This window comes from Xenopus laevis, chromosome 7S (genome assembly GCF_017654675.1).
Source record: "Xenopus laevis strain J_2021 chromosome 7S, Xenopus_laevis_v10.1, whole genome shotgun sequence".
NCBI lineage: Eukaryota > Metazoa > Chordata > Amphibia > Anura > Pipidae > Xenopus > Xenopus laevis.
The window spans coordinates 91,562,351-91,587,907 of record NC_054384.1 but is presented as its reverse complement, the minus strand read 5'-3'; the positions used below and the strand labels follow the sequence as shown (position 1 = coordinate 91,587,907).

The following is a 25,557-nucleotide window of genomic DNA, read 5'->3' as shown; positions in this document are numbered from 1 at the left end:
ACAGTGAAACATAAAATGAGGGTTCTACTGTATTAAAAAAATCATTGTTTTAAGACCTATAACAGATATTGCAAGTCTCATTACATATATCTATCTATCTATCTATCTATCTATCTATCTATCTATCTATCTATCTATCTATCTATCTATCTATATCTATATATAGATATATGTATAGACAGATATATATAAAGACAGATTTATCAAGGATCGAATTCAAAATTGGAAATTTCTTTTACTTTTTTTATGGTGAAAACTGTCAAGTAAGACTAGGGATTTATTCAAATTCGATTTGAGATTTTTTTTTTTTTTTTAAAAATCTAATTTGATTTTCGAGATTTATCATACTCTGGCCCTTTAACAACTCAAAATCAACTATTCACCACCTAAAACCCGCCGAATTGCTGTTTAAGTCAATGGGAGAGATCCAGGGATCAATTCTGAGTTGTAAGCTTTTGCTGACATTCAAGTTTTTTTTTTGGAGAAAAAACTTGAATCGAGTTTTTAAAATTCGAACTGAAATTGATTCGAATTCGAGTTTTCAGGTCGATTAAAGTCATCCGAGTTTAAAAAATGAGTGTTTTTTTTAATACATTTCGATTGGTCGAATTTCAAATTCATGGGAGTTTTTGAAAACTCACATGAATTGGAAATTCGATCTTTGAAACATGTGCCTCTAGATGTTGCTGAATTGTAACCGCCTGGTGAATCTACTATAGGGCTGCTGTAAAAGCCAGACCAATAGAACATGTTACTGCTGCCATCTTGCCATAGCATTGTCATGCTTGGGAAATCGTATGGGTAAAATTCCAGACATGGAAAGTACAAATACCAGTCAGTGTGCTGTTGAAATACAAGGAAATGGAAGAGAAATTGATTTCCCGCTATATAAACCAAGTGGCACACCTACCCATCACAACATACTGCAAGGCTGTGTTTTGAAATTGGGCCTGTAATTATTGGCTTTTCTGGCCGGCTCCCATCTCAGAGCTAATTAGAGAGAAGAAGTCACTCCATACCCTGCAATTCCCTGCATAGAAAGCCTTGGTGGGGATGGGAAACAGTCCTCTTTTCACATGCACCCTTCAGAGAGGCAGGCATTGCTCTGAACTAGATCATATGCTGTAACTAATCTAAAAGCACAGAAGCTGCCATATTGCTTATTTACATGGCAGGTAGCAGAACTGCTAGACTGCGGGACTATGATGTAGCTCAGTGTGTCAATCAAGAAGAGATTTTTTAATTTGGAAGACTTGGTAGGCAGTTTTGACTCGGACAGCCCTTCCAAAAATACTGTCCGGGTCAACAGGGGGCAACCTTAGTAAACGACTGCAATGTTTGCATCATGTCTAGTAACCCATAGCAAACAATGCAATGCTTGTGTTAAAAAAAAAGCAAACTAGAAATTCCCGCTTGCTGATTGGATGCAATGGGTTACAAGAATCAATGCTAAGTCTTTGCAGGTCTGCTTATAGTAAAAATACAAATCCTAGAGTCAAGGACAAGAGTGGTCATTTACTACATACATACAAGGCAGGATACAAAGTGCACAATCAGGAGCGCTGCTGCCATGAGGTGAGTTGGGAAAGTCGCCTCAGGGGGCAGCAGCACGTAAGTTACAAGGGACATCAAAAGGCAGCTACTGGTAACTTTAAAGGAGAAGGAAAGCTACCGAAGTAGATTAGCCACAATAGTACAAGCTATAACACTATATTTATTCTGCAGAATTCTTTACCATACATCATTATACAGCTCTAGAAGCGTTTGTTTAGGATAGCAGCTGCCATTTTTGCTTGGTGTGACATCACTTCCTGCCTGCATCTCTCCTTGCTTACTCATAGTTCTAGGCTCAGATTACAGCAGGGAGGGAAGGAGGGAGGTAGAGGAAAGAGAGAAACAAACTGAGCATGCTCAAGCCCAAGCCCTGGAGGTTAATGCTGAAAACAGAAGCCCATGTGTACACAATAAAAGGAAAAAAATGTGGTGTTTCTTTTGACAGAGGACTCAGAGCAGCATTACTTTGAGGGTTTACTGGTGTATTTATATAGACTTTTCTGATAAAGCTGACTCAATTGTATCCTTTCCTTCTCCTATAAGAGCTGAAATTCTCTGCTAGTGGGGCTGCTATCACTTTAAATGCTCAATTTTTATCCAGGTGTGTAGCCAGGTGACATCAGAACTAAGTGAGCCTCAAGCATGCCAATGTAGCACAGTCATACTGAAACTGCCATTGTGAAGTCTCATTCCAGCAACTGTCACACAATAGCAGTCTAATAGCCATCACATCAGGAATTTGCAGTAGGAAAAGCAGAAATTAAGCAGCAAACGAGACACAATGACTGACAAAGGAAGGCAGAAAGTGATGCAATAGTGTGTCATGTTAAACATCAGAAAGGAAAAACTCTGAAGATGTAACAGCCCTTGTTTGATTTGAAGCAAGACTAAACAGAAGGCAGAGACTGACTGAGTCAGAGGTGAACTAATGAACTAATCCTGAATAAAAGGTGTGTTGGAAATGACAGAGCAATCACATTACATTGCATACCTCCCAACATTTTGTAAATAGAAAGAGGGACAAAAAGAATTGCATGGCAGAGCTCGTCAAATTTTTGACCGCTCCTGTTTTGTGGCCACACTCCAAACACATTTCAGTGGTTTTTATATGTTTTTACAGTTTTGCTAATGAAGGTGAATTGCCCTTTAAGCTGCGAGTCTGTTTCCCAAAGAGACCTCCTTATCTTAAATTGTTACAATCGCTTATCTTAAATTGTTACAAAAGTATCCAAGTGCACCTGCCACATATTCTGGCCTCTCTGCCTAAAGCCAATTACGTTTTAGAAACGTTGAATCTTTTTTTGTCTGTTCAGTGCAGGAGATCAAAGAGAAAGTCGTAACATTTCAGTAATGTTGGGTTAGCTGTCAAAAGTGGGGCTGTCCTGTGAAAAACTAGACAGTTGGGAGGTATGACATTGCAGTGGCACGATGTAGTAGCAAGAGCCACAATCCAATCTCTGTGCAAATGTTTGTTATACGAGGGTGCGGATTTGAAACTTGGGCACTCATGCACCCTGCTAGATGACTTCTTCGACTCTGCTCAAGGCCAAGTAATGTAAGGGAGCCTGTTGGGAATCATTAGCACTTTCCTACTGTGCAGCGCTGCCTTCATGTCTCTCTCACAAGCTTGCAATATAAAACAATAAAAACAAATCAATATAAAACAACCTTTCTGTGCACTTGGGCCCCTCTGTTCTCATCTGGACAGCTAGAGCTCCTCTGAGCAGTTTCACAATTAACACACATTAATTTTCTATTTTAGGCTGTTTCAGGGATATTAGCAGATTTAGACCGCTAATACCAAGCTCTTGGCTCAAGAGCCTGGTATTAAGTCAAGAATCTGTTAATAGCAGCCAAAAATGATACATGTATGGGGACTGTTATCCAGAATGCTCGGAGGACCCAGGCATTCTGGATAACTGGAGGACCCGGAAGATGGATGCCGTAAAGTCTGATGCCAGAATCTGCGACGAGGGTTAAGTATTAAGTATGGGGCATTTCCCCGGGGGGGGGGGGGTCTATGTGGGGGGTACGGGTTTTTTCTACAGGATTCCCTTCTTTAAGTCTACTAGAAAATCATGTAAACATTAAATAAACCCAATAGGCTGGTTCTACTTCCAATAAAGGGGTATATTGATCAAAGAGTGAAGTTAGATATGGCCACAGTCCGCTAGAGTGAAATTACGCCACTCTCCATTCATTTCTATGGGATTTATCAATGGTTGATAGTGAAAGTTCACCCTTTGATAAATACACCTTTCGAAATGCCATAGAAATGAACGGAGAGTGGCGGAATTTCACTCTAGCGGACTGTGGCCATATCTAACTCCATATATACCCCAAAGATTCATTATATCTTAGTTTGCATCAAGTACAAGGTATTGCTTTATTATTACAGACTAAAAGGAAATCATTTTTAAAAATGTGGATTATTTGGATAAAATGGAGTCTATGAGGGACGGCCTTTCCATAATTCAGAAGTTTCTGGATAACGGATCCCATACCTGTATATTAGAAACAACTAAAATTACAAATAATTCTAAACTGCTCAGAAGAACACTCTGAGTTAGTCTAAATCAATTTTTTGTGGTTTAGATCCTATGAAAGTCCCTCATGTGACCATACCCTGCTTTTGCGTTAATGCTCATTGCAAAGGAACAGTCAGAGGTGGTTGAGAAGCTGAGTAAATCCAGCCATCATCATGGACAAATGGAATTAAGCTGTACTCTTCAGTGCAAATATTCCTTTCATGGTAAAGCTAAAGAAACGTACGGTTAATTCTATACAGGACTGCCTGTCAGCCTCACATATAATTTCAGTCCCCAGATAATAAATGAAGTTAGTGCAGTAGATTATAGATTCCTTAGATCTAAAATTGCAGCTACACGTTTCACAGCAAGTGGCTTTTCAGTGGCAGGACAAGTTGTAACGTTTACAGTTATCTTCATGGATTTACAGTGCTAAGTCTCATATAATTTGGAATTGTCTTTTTAGGATCAATGAGGAAAATGTTTTCACAAGGATGTCTTTCATCTCACCTTGAAAGTACAAAGAAAAGAACGTTTCGACTTGTTTTAAAGGCAAAGTGCAGAGGTGCATATATCACGCAAGTGCTGAAACTGGAGCTGGGCTGATGGAGCAGAGACAAGAAAATAGGTTTGTAGTAGTGATGTGCGGGCCGACCCGAGGCCCGCGGGACCAGCCAACCCCTGGACGGAATGCGCGGGTCGAGCGCTTTTCCTGCTCTTCCCACCCGCGACCTAGTACTGCCGGCTTCCGATGCCGGAATTTATAGACTTCTGCCTGCCCTGCCCCTTTTGTGACGTCACTGCGGGGCGGGTCAATAAATAAAGGGGAGCAGCGGGCCCGGGTCGGATGCGGGTAGGGAGCGGGCGGGTTAGGGTCGGGTGCGGGTCGCGAAATTCTCGACCTGCACATCACTAGTTTGTAAGAGAGGGACTATGCTCGGGACCTGCGGTTTTCCTGATAACGGATCTTTCTGTAATTTGGATCTTCATACCTTAAGTCTACTAGAAAATCATGTAAACATTAAATAAACACAATAGGCTGTTTTTGCTTCCATTAAGGATTAATGATATCTTGATGTGGATCAAGTACAAGTTTATTATTACAGATAAAAAGGATATAAATCTGAATTATTTGATTATAAAAGAGTCAATGGGAGATAATGTCTCCCATACCTGTACAATGTTATATTTTGGGGGACAAACTCATTTGCATTTAGGGATGTTCTGAATACCACTGTCGAACAGAGGCAATTGTGATTTGATTGTACTGGGGGAGCAGAAGAGACCAAAAAATATATATATATGTAAGAAATTTATAGGGGTGGTTCACCTTTACGGTAACTTTTAGTATGTTATAGAATGCCAATTCAATTGGTTTTCGTCATTTTTTATAGTTTTATAATTATTTGCCTCTTTCTTCTGACTCTTTGCAGCTTTCAAATGGGCGTCGCCGACCCTTTCTAAAAAAAAAACAAATGCTCTGTAAGGCTCCGAATGTATAATTGTTGCTCATTTTTACTACTCCTCTTTCTATTCAGGTCCTGTTCTATTCATATTCCAGTCTCTTACTCAAATCAATGCATGGTTGCTACATTAATATGGACCCTAGCTACCAGATATCTCAAAATGCAAATTGAAGAGCTGCTGGATAAAAAGCTAAATATCCTTAAATAATAAAAAAATTAAAACTAATTGCAAATTGTCTCAGAATATCACTCTCTACCTCATACTAAAAGTTATTTCAAAGGTGAACAACCCCTTTAAACGTTTTGACAAAGGAGCATACTTTCAGTGTGTGTGTAAAAATGTAAAAAGGTGGGGCAATTATGTGATGACAGCATCTCTTCAAACAGACAGTCAATTAGGCTTGTATGATTGTTTTCACAGAACATTCCTTCTCGGTGCATTTAAGCAACTAAATGAGAATTTCGCATGCTTCTGACAAGAGTTTAAATGGTGCTTTTATGTAGGTTACATATACAAAATACTTCCCAACACGGGCATGGCCTGCAGTCAAATGTCACATTATGTAATAAAAGTTTGCCCAGGTGTAGTAACCCATAGAAACCAATAAGATGTTTTCTTTTAAAAAGGTGGCCAGCAATTACTACCTGTTGATATAAACAGGTAGGAGTTACAGTAAACTTTGGACCTTTTATCACATAGCCACTGGGCTGCAAGGACTTTGTTACCCACTACAGTTTCATATGGAAAGCAGGGTCATCAAGTCTTTAACTTCTCAGATGTGCTGAACTACACTAACTAACTGCAGAGCCAGGTCAAGTAGTAATGGCAAAAGCAATACTGTCCCAGAGCTGTAATCCCACCTGATAAGAACTTGCTCACTCTCTCCCACCAGCTCATTTGTCTGCTACCTAAATGTATCTACAGGCCATCAGCATTGACTTCTACCCCAACTAGGGTTGCCACCCTAGTTGGGGTAGAAGCCGGTAAAACACCTGTCAAGGCCGTGGCCGGTATTACAAATTTACCAAATATAGTTGCCGGTAATTTGTAATACCCTTAAGAAAAAGCCCTTGGCCTGCCCCCAATTCGCTAAGTACTTACCTTTTTTTTCAGGTTTCTATCCATCAGGCGTGTTGCTCAGCCCCTTTTGCAGCACCGTTAAGTAACCGCCCCTTTTTGTTCCCGCCCCACCACCGGCCGGTAATTTTTTTTAGAAAAGGTGGCAACCCTACCCCACCTGCACTCTAGGCACATTCCTCTGCAGTCTACCACTAGTTCTGGCCCTGCTTAAAGGAGAACTAAAGCTTAACTAAAGAATTAGAAATGTTATACATTATGTTTTGGGCTTCTTTACCAGCCTAAGGCAACCACAGCCCTTTAGCAGGTAAGATCTGTGTCTCCAAAGATGCCCCAGTAGCTCCCCATATTCTTTTCTACTGATTCACTGCACATGCTCTGTGCTGCTGTCACTTACTGAGCTTAGGGACCCTCAGTAAGTGACAGCAAGGATACTGTCATGATTTGTTTGGTTTTTATTTCTAAATTACACTGTGTACATTTTTTTAGTTGTAATATTGGTGTGTAAGCAGCCATTTCAGGTCATTTTGCCAGTTCATGTGCTTTCAGAAAGAGCCAGCACTTTAGTATGGAACTGCTTTCTGGCAGGCTATTGTTTCTCCTACTCAATGTAACTGAATGTGTCCCAGTGGTACATGGATTTTGAGTGCTGTTCTTAGATCTACCAGGCAGCTGTTATCTTGTGTTAGAGAGCTGCTATCTGGTTATTACTTCCCCATTGTGCAGTTGTTAGGCTGCTGGGGGGAGGAGGGGGTGATATCATTCCAACTTGCAGTACAGCAGTAAAGACTGACTGAAGTTTATCAGAGCACAAGTCACATGACTGAGGTAGCTGGGAAAATGACAATATGTCTAGACCCAAGTCAGATTTCAAAATTAAATATAATAAAATCTGTTTGCTCTTTTGAGAAATAGATTTCAGTGCAGAATTCTGCTGGAGCAGCACTATTAACTGATGCGTTTTGAAAAAAACATGTTTTCCCATGACAGTATCCCTTCAAACATTGATGCAAGTGGGGTTTTGAAAGAAACTGTATGTGCCATGCCATCGTCCCTGTGTAGAAAGGTCTATAGGAAGCTGTTCTCTTCCACATGATGAGGTCATGGAGTTGGAGTAGTGGGGAGATCAGGGTCTTAAACCCCCTGATAATGTTCTTCACTTCTGGACAAACCTATACATTTTTTCAGAAGAACATTCTAAGCATTCCAATGTGTTACTGTATCTCAGATATGTAATGGAGTGATCCGAAACCAAGGCCTACCCACATTCTTTGTACAAATGAAATGAATGTAACAGACAATACAAGTCACATTCTTTGCTTGCTCCACTGGTACCTCTATTATGTTTGGTCACTGGCACGATTCCTTTACAAAGTCATAGTGACAGTCAGGTTCATCAGTGGTACCAGAACACAGTTACCATGGGGTCAGCACAAGTTGTTGAAAGGGGAACAATCGCGAAAATGTAATATAAGCTTCATCATACTGAAATAAGAAACTTTCTAAATAAAATCAATGAAAAAATCTGTACTATTTCTGAAATAATCAAGTTTATCTTCACTATTCCTCTCTCAGCATCTGTTTCTCCTCAATCTGTCTTCATTTAGGAGTTGGGTGTCAGAAGCATGATCCAATACATCTTATAGGGGGGCTCCTTTTGCCTAAAGATGTATTACAGCTCACTCTATTAAAATCACCAGACATCATGTCTCTCTACATGCAGAATTTGTGCAAAAGGGAGTTATTTTGTTAGATTTTGTTTGTACTGGAATCAGTTATTTGAGCTCTAATAAATCTGATAGAAAAGGAAGTCCTCCTATAAGATATATTGGATCATTCATGAAGAGAAACGGATGCTGAGAGAGGAATAGTGAATATAAACTTTATTATTTCATACACAATGCAGAATATTTAATTGATTGTATTTAGAAAGTTTCTTACTTCAGTATGAGGAAGCTTATATTACATTTCCCTTTTCACAATAGTTCCCCTTGAAGCATGGCAGGTGCCTTATTGGTCAAGTGACTGGTGGGGGTCCACTGCTGGACTAACAAGCATTTGGCAGCAGGCCAGAGATTTATGTTTTAATATAATTGCCTCCCTCCTGAACCTGTTTCCCTAGGGTGCCTATATAGAAAATACAGCCCTCTACTAAGGGGCAGATTTATCATAGGTCGAAGTGAAAATTCGAATGTAAACAATTTTAAATTTCAAGTTAATTTTTATGTACCTCGACTAGGGAATAGGGATGGGCGAATTTGACCCATTTCGCCAAAAATTCACCGCTCGCAAAATGGCGTTGACGCCCATTAAAGTCTATGGGCGTCAAAAAAATGTTGTTGCGCAGCGAAATTTTTTTAATGCGCGTCTTTTTATTTTGACGCACAATGCCATACAAGTCTATGGGCGTCATTTTTTCGGCGAAACAATTCGCCCATCCCTACTAGGGAATAGTCCAAATTCGAATTGAAATTGGAGTCACTTGGTGGACTTTGAAAAATCTATTTTTTTTTTTTGTTTTTTGGAAAAACTTCAAATTGAATTCGATTGAAAACGGAGCTATTCGGCCAAAAAAAATTATTTCTAAATTTATTTTGAATTTCGAAGTTATGGGAGTTCAAAAAAACTCCCATTACTTCGAAATTCGACCCTTGATATATCTGCCCCTAAGTGTGGAAACAAGCCTCTCAATCAGGTCTGCAAGTCTGAATTTCCTAACCATAAGATGGACAAAATCTGAACACTAGATAAGAGCTAAAGCAGTAGACCCAAGGCATAAAATTGAATGGAACCTTTATACTGTATGGCTGGGATGCCCATTTATTAATAAAGTGATTGCTTAATCAAGATGAATGGACTGTGTGCCTGATGGGGTTTATTTCTCTTAAGTCATTTTTTCTTGCTCTTTCGCCTTGCTTGTTTCTGTAGGGTGCATTCAATTCCCAGACCACCCAGGCTGTATACAAGCACACCAACATGTACCGGCATAGGCCCTTATCTTATTTTAACTGCAGAAGTTGTAGCACAACACTTCAGGGACCAACCCCTTCCTCAGGTGAAATAGCTGCACCCGAGGAGCATTTCAGCTGAGGAATGGGTTGGTCCCCGAAAGCTTGTGCTGCAAGTTCAACAATAAAAATGCGATAACGGCATATGCCGGTACATGTTGGTTTGCTTCTTCCCTGTACACAGCCTGGAGGGTTTATTTCTTTTTCAGGTCAATTCAAAAAGAGGATCTTTAAGGCCTGAAATTGATTAACTTAGTACAGGTATGGGATCCGTTATCCGGAAACTCGTTATCCAGAAAGCTCCGAATTACAGAAAGGCCCTCTCCCATAGACTCCATTTTACATGACTCCATTATCACATTTTTAAAAAATGATTTCTCTTTTCTCTGTAATAATAAAACTAGGGATGCACCGAATCCACTATTTTGGATGCAGCCAAACCCCCGAATGCTTAGCGAAAGATTCAGCTGAATACCGAACGAATGGGAAGGGGAAAACATTTTTCACTTTCTTTTTTTTTTTTATTAAACAAAAAGTGACGCGATTTCCCTCCTCGGCCCTAATTTGCATATGCAAATTAGAATTCGGTTTGGTCGGGCAAAAGGATTTGGCCGAATCCTGAACTGAATTCTGGATTCGGTGCATCCCTAAATAAAACAGTACCTTGTACTTGATCCAAACTAAGATATAATAAATCCTTATTGGAAGCAAAACCAGCCTATTAGTTTAATTTATAGTTTACATGATTTTCTAGTAGACTTAAGGTATGAAGATCCAAATTACAGAAAGATTCATTATCCGAAAAACCCGAGGTCCTGAGCATTCTGGATAACGGGGCCCATACCTGTACCTATGTAATGTAAGGCCATTGGTTAATCTGTGTCCAATTCTAGCACAAGGAAACTTCAGAGTAAAGGGGTGGCTCACATTCAAATAAATGTATAAACTTTTAGTATGGTGTAGACAGTAATTCCAGAGATTTTGTGATTTATGAATTATTTCGCTTTGTGTTCAGCAACTCTTCAGTTTCGATTTGTAGCAATTATCTCATTGCTAGGGTCCAAGGTCACCCTAACAACCAGTGGCATAACTAGATGTTACTGGGCCCCACACCAAATTAATTTTAGGGCCCCCAGTATATCCAGAGGTTGTCCTGTTCTACAAAAATACAGAGAAATTAGGGTTGCCACCTTCCCACAATATGGAGACCAGGCAGGGGGCGGGCTGTGATGTCAGTTTGCGGAGTCGTGACTTAGTTGGGGCTATGACGTGGCAATCGGTGATTGGCCGATCGTTGTGTCAATCAAGGGAATCTTGCCCGGTTTTACTTATTTGGAAAACCGGGAGGGAAGCTTTGACCCGGGCAGCCCTTCAAAATAACGGGTTATCCGGGTCAAAACCGGACAGGTGGAAACCCAAATTGAAATTGTTAATTAATTACGGCCTCATGGAGCCCCTATACATCCTGGGGCCCCCCCTGCAACCTCAGGGTCTGTAGTTACACCCCTGCTAACAACCAAGCAGCAGTTTTAATGAGAACCTGGAATATGAATGGGAGAGGGCCTGACTAGAAAGATAAAGTAATAAAAAGCAACAATAACAATAAAATTGTAGCCTTATAGAGCAGTCATTTTGTGGCTGCTGGCGTCAGTGACCCCCATTTTGAAGATAGAAAGACAAAGGCAAAAAATGTAAAAACCATAACAAATTAAAAATGCAGTATAGTATAGGACATTCTGGAACACATATTGAGACCAGCTAAGTTATGTGTTAAATATCATTGCAAGACATACTGTATGTCATTGGAATCCAACCCAAGGCCCAGAAGTGAGCGTTGCCATTTGTACAGGTACAATTCACTGAGCTGGTCCAACACAATTATCTTTGTGAATAGAATTTGAGTGGTGAGTTGTATCCCAAGCTTTGAGTGATGTGGAGCTTTCTAAAGGATGACTTTACGTGTTACGGTGGCCTGTAAGCAGATATCTCACTGCATGCCTCTTTGACCTGCTGCAACCTTAGTACATAATACAGTTCAAAACTCATTTTTTCATCCCAGTGACTCAAATTATGGTTGAAGAAATAGTTTCTAAAGAAGAAGAGACTCCCAGAAATGTGGGCTTAGCAAGCATTCTCAATGTCTCCATTGTACATTCACAGAATGTAAGCTATGTGCTTCATGGTAAGAGGTAAAACATAAAGGAGGGTTTGTAATGAGCCTTAAGCAATGCAGTTGTTTCTAGGAGCCAAGCTGCCCATAACCAAGGTTGTTTGCAGCCCTGCGGATGTGGGAAAACTTACTTTTTTCCTTTTTGGTACTCCCCATACTAAAGGTGCAGAAGAGAAAAATGTATATCCCGTTTAATATCCTTAAAGGGATTCTGTCATGATGTTTATGGTGTAGTTTTTATTTCTAAATTACACTGTTTACACTGCAAATAATTCACTCTTTGATATAAAATGTAATTTCTGAACCAGCAAGTGTATTTTTTTAGTTGTAATATTAGTGTGTAGGCAGCCATCTCAGATCATTTTGCCTGGTCATGATCTTTCAGAAAGAGCCAGTGCTGCACAATAGAACTGCTTTCTGGCAGGCTATTGTTTCTCCTACTCAATGTAACTGAATGTGTCTCAATGGGACCTGGATTTTACTACTAGTGCTGTTCTTAGATCTACCAGGCAGCTGTTATCTTGTGTTAGGGAGCTGCTATCTGGCTACCTTCCCATTGTTCTGTTGGGGGGGGGGTTGATATCACTCTAACTTGCTTTACAGCAGTAGAGAGTGGCTGAAGTTTATCAGAGCACAAGTCACATGACCGGGGGCACCTGGGAAACTGACAATATGTCTAGCCGTAAAATATAAAAAATTCTGTTTGCTGTTTTGAGAAACAGATTTCAGTGCAGGATTCTGCTGGAGCAGCACCATTAACTGCTAGGATAGGTAGGTAACAGGATAGGAGGTAGCTAACGGTGTGCACAATACATTACTTCTCTGTTTGTTTACATTTAGGCATAAAAGTAGGAGCTGCCATATCAATGGGCAGTAACAGTTAGCGGGTTCAAGAGCGACTGTCCCAGCCTTCCCATAGGGGATCATTAGGAAGCTATATTTATCTTGGGCTAATGGTGGACAGGGCCATGTCGAACATTTTATTAATTCACATAAGGGGGACACCGTGCTTAAAGTAGAACTCAAGCTTAACTAAAGAGGTAGCTAGAAATGGTGTACATTATGTTTTGGGCTTCTGTACCAGCCCAAGGCAACCACAGTCATTTAGCAGTGAAGATCTGTGCATCCAAAGATGCCCCAGTAGCTCCCCATCTTCTTTTCTGATGATTCGCTGCACATGATCTGTGCTGCTGTCACTTACTGAGCTTAGGGACCCACTCACAATATACTGTACACATATGCTGAATCGTCAGATGCAGATAGAATTCTATTGTTTCTACCTGTATATCTACCTGTGTATCTGACGATTCAGCTCTACACATATGTATTGAAACGAACAATCTTTCTTAGAAAGATCTTTTCCAAGAAAGATCGTAATTGCTGCGTCTATGACCAGCTTTAGCTTGATTTGGCCCACCATTCCCCACCAATCTGCTTGTTGTGCATAGCCAGAGATGTGAACAACAACAATGAATATTCTGTTCTATATAGATGTTCTAAATATAATATATTCAACAAGCAGAGAACATGAAACAGAATAATTTTCTCAGCGTGGGTCTGTTCTTGCTTGTGGTTAATTGTAGCTTTTTAAGCAAAGTCTAATTAAAACAACGCTTCTCATGGCTGCTGCTTGAACAGGTACAATTTCGGAGCCAGAGAATGGAATTTCCACACAGGTGTTATCTGAGATCATGTTTTCAGCGCTTTCGCATTCCACCGTCTCGCAGAGAGAAAAACAAACGAATCCACCTGCTGGAACTACAGGTCTGGGCAGGTTTCACCTGTCTAGATGATGTTATATTTCCTTAGGTTGCCAACAGGTAGATTTTCTATGGTCTGTGATATATATATATATATTGCACAAGCAGTTAAGAAAGAAATAAAGAAGATAAATTATAGATGGCCTGTGGCCCATTAGCTCTTAATGGCTCTTGTCAGTGCACCTGCCTTGTGTGTTCTATTTATTATTTTACAGTGATTGCCTAAAGCACAATTAGCTCTACAGAAACCTATAGTCTATAAATGCGTCTAAATTAAGGGGCACATTTACTTAGCTCGAGTGAAGGATTAGAAGGAAAAAAACGTTGAATTTCGAAGTTTTTTTTGGCTACTTCGACCATCGAATTGGCTACTTTGACCTTCGACTACGACTAAAAATCGTTCGACTATTCGACCATTCGATAGTTGAAGTACTGTCTCTTTAAAAAAAAAACTTTGACTACTTACTTCGCCACCTAAAACCTACCGAGCACCAATGTTAGCTTATGGGGAAGGTCCCCATAGGCTTTCTAGGCAATTTGTGATCGAAGGAAAATCGTTTGATCGATGAATTGAAATCCTTTGAATCGGGCGTTTCGAAGGATTTAATTGTTCGATCGAACGATTTTTCGTTCGATCGAATGAATTGCGGTAAATCCTTCCACTTCGATATTCGAAGTGGAAGGATTTAATTTCGATGGTCGAATATCGAGGGTTAATTAACCCTCGATATTCGACCCATAGTAAATGTGCCCCTAGGTGTTAATAGATGAACCAGTGACTATTGAGAAAGAAGCTTTGTTGTTGCTCTATGCTCTATGAACTTCAAGGGCAATGGCACGGGGGAAGATTTCAGGCAATTGTACTGTACTGGGCCCAGTAAAAAATCATCTGGCAAGTGTTGGTGCTTGTGCTCTCATGAGATTCTAATACGGGACACCAGAGGGCAATCTAGGAGGTTTAGGCCTTGGGTGTTTAGGCTTATTAAAATGTGGTGGGCAAAAAATGTGGTAAATGTTAGTAAAGCATTTGTTTTTGTTTTTTTACATTCTGTTACATCTGGCTGCTTTTGATTATGATTATCACTGTAACAGCCCTGGACTGGGATTCAAAATAGGCTCTGGCATTTCAAGTACACAGAGGTCATAAAATCCTTCACCAGCCCACTAACTAGTGACTATATAAGGCATCTTACAGCAGCATTTGCCAGAATCCACAGCTTGCCAGCCTGGGCCGGCACTACAATACAGTTAGGGGTAGATTTATTAAAGGGGCTGTTTACCTTCAAACAACTAGTTGTTTTCAGATAGATCAACATAACGACTTTTTCCAATTACTTTCTATTTTTGTGTCACAGTCAGGCCCAGATTTGTGGAAAGGCCACCTAGGCCCGGGCCAAGTGCGGCAGGATTTTTTGGGGCGGCATGCTGCTCAACCACACCCACATTGGTTCAAAAACACTGGGGATGCGCAGAAGATATAATTAATTTTGTAAATTTCCTTAGCCCAATCCACATTGCTCTGGTCTTTATTATGAAAATTTGCATGAATAAAGGGGGGGGGCACGGGCAATGAACGGCAGTGGGTCTAGGGGCACCCGCTATGTAAATCCGGCCCTGGTAACAGTTTTTCTAATATTGAAGTGTAAAGTGTCATTTTCACCTGGGAGGGGGGGTAATTTTCAACCTGCGGCGCCGAATGCAGGTTGAGAACGCAACATGCTGCATTTTTCCTGCGTTCAGCGCCTACATGAGCCTGTGTGAGTACAGCCCCATTGAAAAAAACTGAATGCGTCTACTCCTGCGCTCCCCTGCGGCTGAACGCATAAAAACAGAACGCAGGGGAGCGCAGCTTCAAACACTCGTCTGTAAGAGCCCTTACAGAGCATTTGTTTTTTAGAAGGGAGTCAGCGACGCCCATTTGAAAGTTGCAAACAGTCAGAAGAAAAAGGCAGATAACTATAAAAAAAAAATAATAAAAACCAATTGAAAAATTGCTTAGAATTGGCCATTCTATAACATAATACAAGTTACTTTAAAGGTGAACATCTCCATGACCAGCCACCAGCCCTGAAACTATGAACATATACCCCCATATGTGATATAGGGCACTAAGTTTGCCCAGGAGCAGTAAACCATGACAACCAATAAGATTCTTGCATTTAAACCGGTGACTAGTAAATGCTACCTGCTGATTGGTTGCTATGGGTTACTGCCCCATGGCAAACTTAGTGCCTTTTAATACATGACCGCAATAATCTGTTCCAGTGTATACTTACATAAATAAGTCCCGAGTAGTATCGGTCCTTGAGATTATGCAGAACAGATGCTTCATTCAAGCAGGTCAGCTCGGCCATATCTTCCACCTTAGTAAATTTGGGTGGGTTCATCTTCTGGATGTCATCCTTTGCCACGGGCACCCTCTTGCCATTTTCCGCCAGCTCCACTATGACCTCCTCCCCACGCTCCTCCTTTATGCTGGCTGCTTCGAACCCATGTTTTTCCGAGGGTACCCAAACCTGCCGTTTTGCTGTCCAGTCGGCCTGTGTGGCTGTGCCGCTTGTAGGGTTCCGGTCAACAAAGAGGTATTGCTCTGCATCATCTCGGTAGGAATTTCGAGACATTTTGGTGGGTGTGATTCAGGTCTCTATAGAACAACAAAAAGAATTATAGATTTAAATATTAGAGATAGATATAAATATGTTGTTTGAAATAAACACAATTTTTTTTTAAAAAAGGTAGAATGATTGGAGTAATTAAAGGTAGATCTATTCAGTAGGCTAATTGAACTGGTTGAGCAGGAACAGCTTTCTTTTATGCTGAAAACTTTATCGGTGCATGAAGTTTGCTTTTCCTAAGCCAGAACAATGTAACATAGAAACAGAGGAATGTTTGGAGGGTCTGATCTTTGGTGCCACCAGATTAGTCCAGAAAGTATTTTATTTTAAAGCTGATTTTATTGCACTATGTATATAAAATAGTGATGCACCGAATCCAGGATTCGGTTAGGATTCAAATCAGATTCGGATTTGCCCGAATACTTCTGCCCGGCTGAACCGAATCCGAATTTGCATAAGCAAATTAGGGGTGGGGAAGAAATCACGTGATATTTTGTCACAAAACAAGGTAAAGTAAAAAATGCTTTCCCCTTCCCACCCCTAATTTGCATATGCAGATTCGGTTCAGTATTCAGCTGAATCTTTTGCAAAGGATTCGGGGGTTCAGCCGAATCCAAAATAGTGGATTCTGTGCATCCCTAATATAAAATTCCAAAAAATGCAGAAGCACATTTAGAGCAGTGATCCCCAACCAGTGGCACATGTTGCTCACCAACCCCTTAGATTTTGCTCTCAGTGGCCTCAAAGCAGGTGCTTAATTTTGAATTCCAGGTCTGGAGGCAAGTTTTGGTTGCATAAAAACCAGGTGTTCTGCCAAACAGAGTCTCCTGTAGGCTGCCTGTCCACATAGAGGCTACCTAACAGCCAATCATATCCTTATTTGGTACCCCCAGGAACATTTTAAATGCCTGTGTTGCTCCCAGACTCTTTTTACATTTGAATGTGGCTCACAGGTATAAAAGGTTGGGGACCCCTGATTTAGAGGCATATTTATCCAAGGTCAAATTTGGATTCATGTGTTTTTAAAAACTCCCCTAAACTCCCATAAATTTGAAAATAGACCAGTCGAAATGTATTTAAAAAAACAAATTTTTTAAACTCATTAATTAAATCAACCCCGAAAACTTGAATCAAATTTGATTCATATTTAAAAAAAACTCGATTCGAGTTTTTTTCTCTGAATAAAACTTGTCTGTCAGGATGCCTGCAAACAACTCCAAATTGATCCCTGGACATCTCCCATTGACTCAAACAGCAATTCGGCAGGTTTTAGGTGGCAAAGGGCCAGAGTATAAAAAACTTGAATTGAATTTGAATAACTCCCTAGTCGAATTTGACAGTTTTGACCATAAAAAAAAAAAATTAGAAAATTCGAATTTAGAATTTTTAGTTTGACCCTTGATAAATCTGCCCCTTAAAGTAGGTTAAAATCTCATAACATTTATTTGTATTACATATTGAAAAATAGGTTGACGTTTCGGTCTGTTACTAAGGCCTTTCTCAAGAAAGGTGCATAAATTTATATATATAATACACAAAGCCATGAATATCCTGTAAATGATATCCTTATAAACGGTGAGTTCTGATGTCATTTCTGTCACATGACTCACCGAAACTTGTGTATTATAATAAATAAAGTACCCCTGTTGCAAAATATGAGGATATTAGAAGTTACCTCGGAGTTTCCTGACCTGTATAAAAACACTCGGCCTTCGGCCTCGTGTTTTTATATGGTCATGAAACTCCTCGGTAACTTATAATATCCTTATATTTTACAAGAGGGGGTACTTTATTCACTATATATATATATATATATATATATATATATATATATATATATATATATATATATATATATATATATATATATATATATATATATATATATATATATATATACACATTCACTGCAAAAGATCCGCACTCTCAGGTCTTATAATTAATACAAAATCAAAACGTTAGTCTTCTGGCATGAATAAAAAGATTTTTTACTCGTGAAACTATATCTTTTTATTGCAATACCAAGTCAAGTGGTGTGGTAAATTAAAGGAAACACTCTCTTTTAATCACAAACACCTTGCAATGATCCCACAAGTATGTTGGAAAAATGTTTGTGACCACACCCATTTATGTAGCCACACACCCCAATTACCATGTTCATTTTACAAAATTTAGCAGGTTATGAAAGTTTGAACATATTTCTGTGTTTTTTTTCCAGTTATTACAGTTTTGTAATGAAGGTGAATTTCCCTTTAAGCTGTGGGTCTAACTTCTCCCAAGGGACCTGTTATCTTATATTGTTACAATTACTTATTTGCTTATCTCACAATTGTTACAAAAGATCTTATCTGCAGCTGTGGCTGTTCTGGGCTCTCTGCCAAAAGCCAATTAAGTTAGAAACATTGTTTTTTTTTCTGGCTGTTCAGTGCAAAGAAAATCTGGACTTTTCAGTACAAACGAGGGACTGCGGGTTGAGCTGTCAAAAGAAGGACTTGTCCCTCTGAAAACGGCACAATTGGGAGGTATGGACTTATTTTGCTCAAATCTGGTCTAAATCAGCCTTCGGCCTCCACAGTTTGGGAAGCTATACCCTAATTACAGTAAATATATCCCATGATGGGAACATGTGCCATAGCACAACTGCATTTGGACATGAGAGAAAGTGGGATTGGAAAGAAAATAAAGTATCTGGCACTTGAACAAAATCCAATAACAAAATGAAAATTCTTTAAGGCTGGTTTTGGAAAATCGAAGTCAGTCTCCAGAGGGGAAGGAAGTGTGTACTCCCTGGGAATGTAACAATGACCTGTGTGTGGTGCTTATAAACTCAAGTGGCCCCTGATTTCCAACTCACAGCCAGGAAGCCTGGCATTGGCTATGGAAAGAACAGCTCATCGTCTTGCAGCACCAGAGTTGCCCTGAAGACTTTTCCTACAGCTAGAAATTATGCTATGTATCTTATGTAATATATGTAATATATCATCTTTCATAAAAAAACTATCCTGTGATATTGGCACATAATCTAATATTAGTGCAGGGGTCTCTCCACCTTAGGCAAGCTTACATCAGTGCAGATATCGCTCTACTTTATTACACTTGCAGGCAAGCTAATATTAGTGCAGATTTCTCTACTTCATTACACTTGCAGGCAAGCTACTATTAGTGGAGGGGTCTCTCCACCTTAGAATACCTACAGGCAAGCTAACATTAGTGCAAATATCTCTCTAATTTATTACACTTGCAGGCAAGCTAATATTAGTGCAGAGATTTCTCTACTTTATTACACTTGCAGGAAAGCTAATATTAGTGCAGATATCTCTAGTTTATTACACTTACAGGCAAGCTAATATTAGTCCGGAAGTCTCTCTATCTGTATGATGTAGATGGCCAGCCCAACAGATATCTGGGCAAAAAAAAATCAGGTTAGAAAATCCCATTGGACTGGACAAGGATTGGTCCTGTATTTGTATGTTGATGCAACTTAAACATATATGATACATATACCTACATACCCCTCAGTTTCAGGGGCACAATGCATGACGTACTAATTACTCTGTGCCTAATTAAAGGGAAGTGTAAAATGTATGGCTTTGTCAATATCGCACAGTGTGCCATTGGTAAGTGCATCAGACACAAGATAAATCAATAAGATTTAAGTGATTGTTCTAATGTGGAACGGTATAGCAAATTAATAAAAAAATGGCGATAAAGCATGTAAAACTACTTATGTACATACAGCTTCAGAGGCTGCACCTGACACGCTTGCTGAACAAAATGAAAGACCCTCTCTAGCGTCAAACATGAACACCCACAGTAACACCCAGTCTCTTAGAAACCACTGAAAAAAATGGTGAAGAAAAAAATGGGGGTTAAAAAGTGATGCTATTTTCTATAATTAGGGCTCCAACATTTTCTATTTTCTATAATGGGGTCCCAGAATAGAGTCCTGTGCAGAACCAATTTGTTAAACCTGAACCCGACCCGGGACCCACAACCCACATTCTTACCCGCTTGGACACGCTACCCGACCCGCAAGTACCTTATCCGCAACCCAATCCGCGACCCGCTGACCATGCAGTCATTGTAAACCGGAAGTGACATCATCGGAAGTAGGCGTGATCAGACAAAAGGAGTAAAACTCACTATTGAGAAGACCGGCGCCCCGACACGCAGAACCAACGACCTGCGTCTATACCCGCACCCGACACCCGCAGTTACCCGCTTTTTTGCGGGTAACCCACGGGTAACCGACCCACTGCAGCACTCTATCCCAGAATACATTCCATTAAGTTTGAGTGGTGCGGGAATGGCGTGTGATAAGGAAAACTACAGCAGAACCACAAGATCAAATTTCCTGCCCACTAAGCTGACACACAGACCAAACCCTGCCTAAACCAACAAATGCTATACGTATATCTAATCCAATGACTGGTTGGGCAAGGCTAGGGAAAAGGCCATTTATTTACTCTTTGCAGTGCACAAATAATGTGCAATATCCTACTTTTATGGGAGCAAAAGCATATAAAATGACTGCAGATGAAAGAGGTCTCTGAGCAGAAGTATGTAATGGGCTTTTTAACAAATGTTCAGTTCAGCAGGTACACTTGTGCTGGCTCCTCTTTGTAGGTCAATGAGATCTGTTACCTTTCCCTTGCCAGAAAGATGTGTTTACTATAGTAGGGGACATAGTAGGGGACAGAGGGTACATAGGGTCACCAAGCTGCCTAAAGGTGATCTCATCAAGCAGAGTTACCTGATAGGCTAGATGGCAAAAGGTCTGCCTGTTGGGCACTGGGTGCTGCAAAGGATACCTGAAAGAAGAAGAGGACTTAGGAGGAGACTGGATTTTTACTAGCAGACTTTGGGTTGAGCCACCAGCAGCCAAGAGAAGGTAGACTAATGTAGGTAGGCAAAATGTAAGATTCCCTCACTGAGCCTGATCAAAATAAGGTCTAAAGCCCCTAAGCTGTACTGCTGGGAGTGGCCCAGAATAAACCAGATATTGGCACAATAACAAGCATGTGGCTTCTGTTTGAGTATTCAACAGGCACTGGTCGTGTATGTGCAGGAGCAACTGCCTTGGTCCAGGCAGATATAATGCTACCTCGGAAGGGACTAAAAAAGGGACTCTGTACAAAAGACTGAACTTTGCCTTTAATCCTACAATCTATTGTTTATAAAGGGAAAGGTTAAACTGTGAGTTGCCTGTTATACAGGGTAGCCAAAGGCATTGTGTGTCCTCATTTATAGGAATTGTTCTGTTGTATGAGATGCTCATTGCTTTTTCAGTGATAAAGTTTACTGTTACTGCTATTTTTGTGTGTTTGTGTTCCTATGATTGGTGGAACACTCAGGACATATAAGTACCACTTTCCCCAGTCTCTTTCAACCAAACTTCATGCCTGTATGCCTATGTATATTAAAATGTATCCGTGCCTTAAGATGGCGTACTTACGCTGCCACTTTGGGCCTTGTTTGGGGCCCTCCTGTAGAACATGATGACCAATATGTTGCCAATCAGAGTGAGGACCATTTCAGCTAATTGATGCAGTCCTCACTGTAAGGGCTAGTCCACACGGGGAGATAGCGACGCGTTTGCGGTCGCGGCGACAAAGCGCAGCGACAGTCGCCGCGACCGGCGCAGGCGACAGTTTTGTATGGGCGCCTATGTAAAAACGCCTGTGCTAACCACACGAGGCGATGCGCTTTTCAACAGTCGCCTGAAAAAGCCTGGCGAGGCATTTTCAGGCGACTGTTGAAAAGCGCATCGCCTCGTGTGGTTAGCACAGGCGTTTTTACATAGGCGCCCATACAAAACTGTCGCCTGCGCCGGTCGCGGCGCTTTGTCGCCGCGACCGCAAACGCGTCGCTATCTCCCCGTGTGGACTAGCCCTAAATGATCATATTGCTGGGGGAAGATCTGCTTATAATGCATTCTCCCCAAACAATTGGATCTTATAGTTTATGGCCAATATTAGAAGAAATGTTAAATTAGATAAATTTGTCATATAATGATACCAGAGCTTGGTAAAAAAAAAACAAGCAAAAAAAAAAACAAGTGGACTTCTAGATAGACAAAAAGACTTTTAATTTAAAATAATTTAATTAATATTAGTTTACAAATATGGTGGCCCAAAAGCTTGCATCCTATCAGCTAGTCTCTCTTTGATGCATTCTACAAATGTAAGTAAAAAAAAAAGGCAGCAATGAAAACACTTTAAAGGGGAACTCCGTCCAAATATTTAAGAATTAAAATTTTGCATATTGTAAAAAAAAAAAAAAGTATCAAGTCACTCAATAATAAGTGTTCATTTAAAAATCTTATTTGATTTAAAGTAGTGTGTAAATGTAATTGCCAGTGAAAGTGGTTGGTGGAGAAATTATATGTGGAAAGGAAAAGAAACGAGTGCCCTAAGGTTAACAAAGTGACCAAACTGAACAACATCCCAGCAGGCCCCTAAAGGCTAGACAATCAGAATGATCCAAAAGATGGCCAAAACAAAAGACATGCCTTGCTGCAGCTGGGAGCACGCTGAGCCCATGGATCTAAAGTATGCTCACAATTCACTATGGGGCAAATTTACTAGCGACGGCTTCACTCATATCGCAACACTTCGCAGGGCGTAGATTCGCCAGGACATCGCAAATACACTAAAATCTGAAGTTGCGTCCAGGGCGTCGAATGTTGGCGAAGTTGCGCTAGCGTTACTGCAGCAAGCAAAGCAAAGTTGTGCTAGCGTTGCCTAATTTGCATATGGTGGGAAGTTAAAGTACCATGGACGTATATGTTGCAGCAAATACATTACATTACATAAGCCCCGGAAACCTTAATAAAATGAAATCGAGTTGTTATATTGCCCTACACATGTGCCCAGTGTATAGTTTATGTGCCATATGTAAGGAAATGTAGGGGGGAACCCGGTTACCCCAAAAAAAATGTACGATCCTTTGCAGCCTATCACCCTGTAAGAAGGAAAAGACGCCAGCGTTTTTTGGGACTTAGAACATTTTTCGACTATTTTTTGAAGAACTCATATCTACTCTATTGCACTTCGCCTGGTCTGAGGTGGCGAAGGCAAGTCTGGCGCAAGAGGTAACATTAAATAAAATCCGCATCTTAGTGAATATGCGTAGTTACGTCCATTCGCCAGAGCGAAAATTCGCATGGCGTTAGAGTGCGAAGTAGCACTACAGTCTATGTCCTTCGCTAGCGAATCTACGCTAGCGCCTGTTAGTAAATCGACGAAGTCCCGAAATGACGTCATGCTGGTGAATTTTCGCCAGCGTTAGTCACTTCGCCCTTTAGTAAATTTGCCCCTATATATCCTACATGGGCTTCAGGAATAAGTCTTTTTACTGCTTCTCAAAAGATGGGAACCATGAACACCAAACACAATACAGTATGGGCTATGTTTATCAAAGAATGAAGTTAAAGATGGCTGCAGTCTGCTAGAGTGAAAAACCACCACTCTCCATTTTTCTATGGGATTCTGAGTATGGGTATTTATTAAAGGATGAACTTTCACCCATTGATAAATACTCTTTTAAAGGAGAATTCAACAGTTTTAAAAAAAAACCCTATCCCCCACCCGACATGGACCCCCCTCGCCCCTCCCCCCCAGCCTAACTGCCCCCCGGGAAATGCCTCTAACTTTATACTTATCCCTCGGTGCAGATTCAGGCATCGGAGTTCCACGCAGTCATCTTCCAAGTCTTTTTGTCTTCTTCTGGCACTTCGGAAATTTACGTTCATTTCGGCGCATGCACAGTTGTCGCAATCTGTTAAATTGCTCCAACTGTGCATGCGCCGCTTCGCCGGTCTCCCACTCAGCTTACCAAAGAACCAGAAGATGGCTGCGTGGAACTCTGATTGCTGAATATGAGCCAAGGGGTAAGTATAAAGTTAAGGGCATTTCCCCGGGGGCAACTAGGCTGGGGGGGATTGAGTGGGGTCTACGTGGGGTGGGGGGTACAGTTTTTCTTTTAAAACGGTTAAATTCTCCTTTAAAAATCCCATAGAAATGAATGGAAAGTGGCGGAATTTCAATCTAGCGGACTGTGGAGATCTTTAACTTCACTCTTTGATAAATATACCCCTATGTCTTCCAATAGCATTGGCTCAAATACAAAGACACAAAATGATCATTCGTAATGAAACATAACTAAACCCAGTTAGTTATAGGAGCAATTTTTGAAACCTGAACTTGACATGCAAATGCCTTATCCGTAACTTGACCCGCGACCCACTGACCATCAAGAAACAGGAAGTGCTGTCATTGTAAACTGGAAATGACATCATTAGAAGTAGGCGTGATCAGGGGAAAAAGTCTTTAAAACATACGTAAAGTAGTAAAACTCACTAATGAGAAGACCCACAACCAACCCGTAGTACCGCTAACCTGGTCTATACCCGCACCCGAAAGTTCTACCTGCAACCCGCAGATTACCCACTTTTCGCGGTACCCGACCCGCTGCAGGACACTGAACAGCCAGACTATCCAGAGACAGGAACACAAACCACATAAAGCATAAAAATAAAATCTGAAAATAACTGATCTGAAAACACAAAGTATTTGGAAGGTGAACAACCCATTTAATGGCACGACTTATGTACATAAAGCTAAATAAAGGCAGGTGGTTTTGCTTTATTATAGACTGTCACTCATGCAAATTCCAACGCAGAGTTGGCAACATAGTCGTTTGCATGTATTTGTTTGGAACAGTAAAAAAGGAGCCTTAGTTAGTCCCCAGTTTTGGTAACAGAACATACAGGCATCCGTGCAAACGATATACAGATGGAGTTCATTAAAAAACAAATTCAGATGGAGCTCATTTTTATACAATATGCAGATGCAACTAACTGTTTTCAGTATACAGATGGAGCTCATTAATATACAGTTTACAGACTGAATGTAATTTTCACACATGCACAGTTTTACCCTATGAAAATATGCCATATGCCTCAATAATGACTGGTATATTTGTATATTTATACATGTTGAAAGCAACTAAGGGTAGACAGCTGCATGGATCATTGGACTAGATATAGGATATTTATCATCTGATTATTATGATTTGTTTTGGTATACAGGTATCGGACCTGTTATCCGGAATGCTCAGGACCTGGAGATTTCCGGATAACGTATCTTTCTGTAATTTGGATCTTCATACCTTAAGTCTACTAAAAAATCATTTAAACATTAGGCTGGTTTTGCTTCCAATAAGGATTAATTAGATCTGAGTTTGGAACAAGTACAAGCTACTGTTTTATTATTACACTGTAAAAGGGAATCATTTTTAAAAATTTGGATTATTTGGATAAAATAAAGTCTATGGAAGACAACTTTTCCATAATTCAGAGCTTTCTGGATAACGGGT

The 25,557-nt window shown here is 40.4% G+C and overlaps 1 protein-coding gene across 9 annotated transcripts in view; it reads right to left on the bottom strand.

Moving 5' to 3' along the window:
* The window catches only part of LOC443585 (myosin-10), a 158,418-nt gene that overhangs the window by 58,886 nt on the left and 73,975 nt on the right, over positions 1-25,557 (bottom strand). For 8 of the 9 annotated variants that reach the window (XM_041571535.1, XM_041571534.1, XM_041571538.1 and 5 more), the window contains exon 2: positions 15,841-16,208. In XM_041571535.1, the coding sequence (XP_041427469.1) occupies positions 15,841-16,185 (345 nt within the window). In that variant the 5' untranslated portion in view covers positions 16,186-16,208. Of the gene's footprint in view, positions 1-15,840; positions 16,211-25,557 lie in introns of all 9 variants that reach the window. The other variant, XM_041571536.1, reaches the window with a different exon arrangement.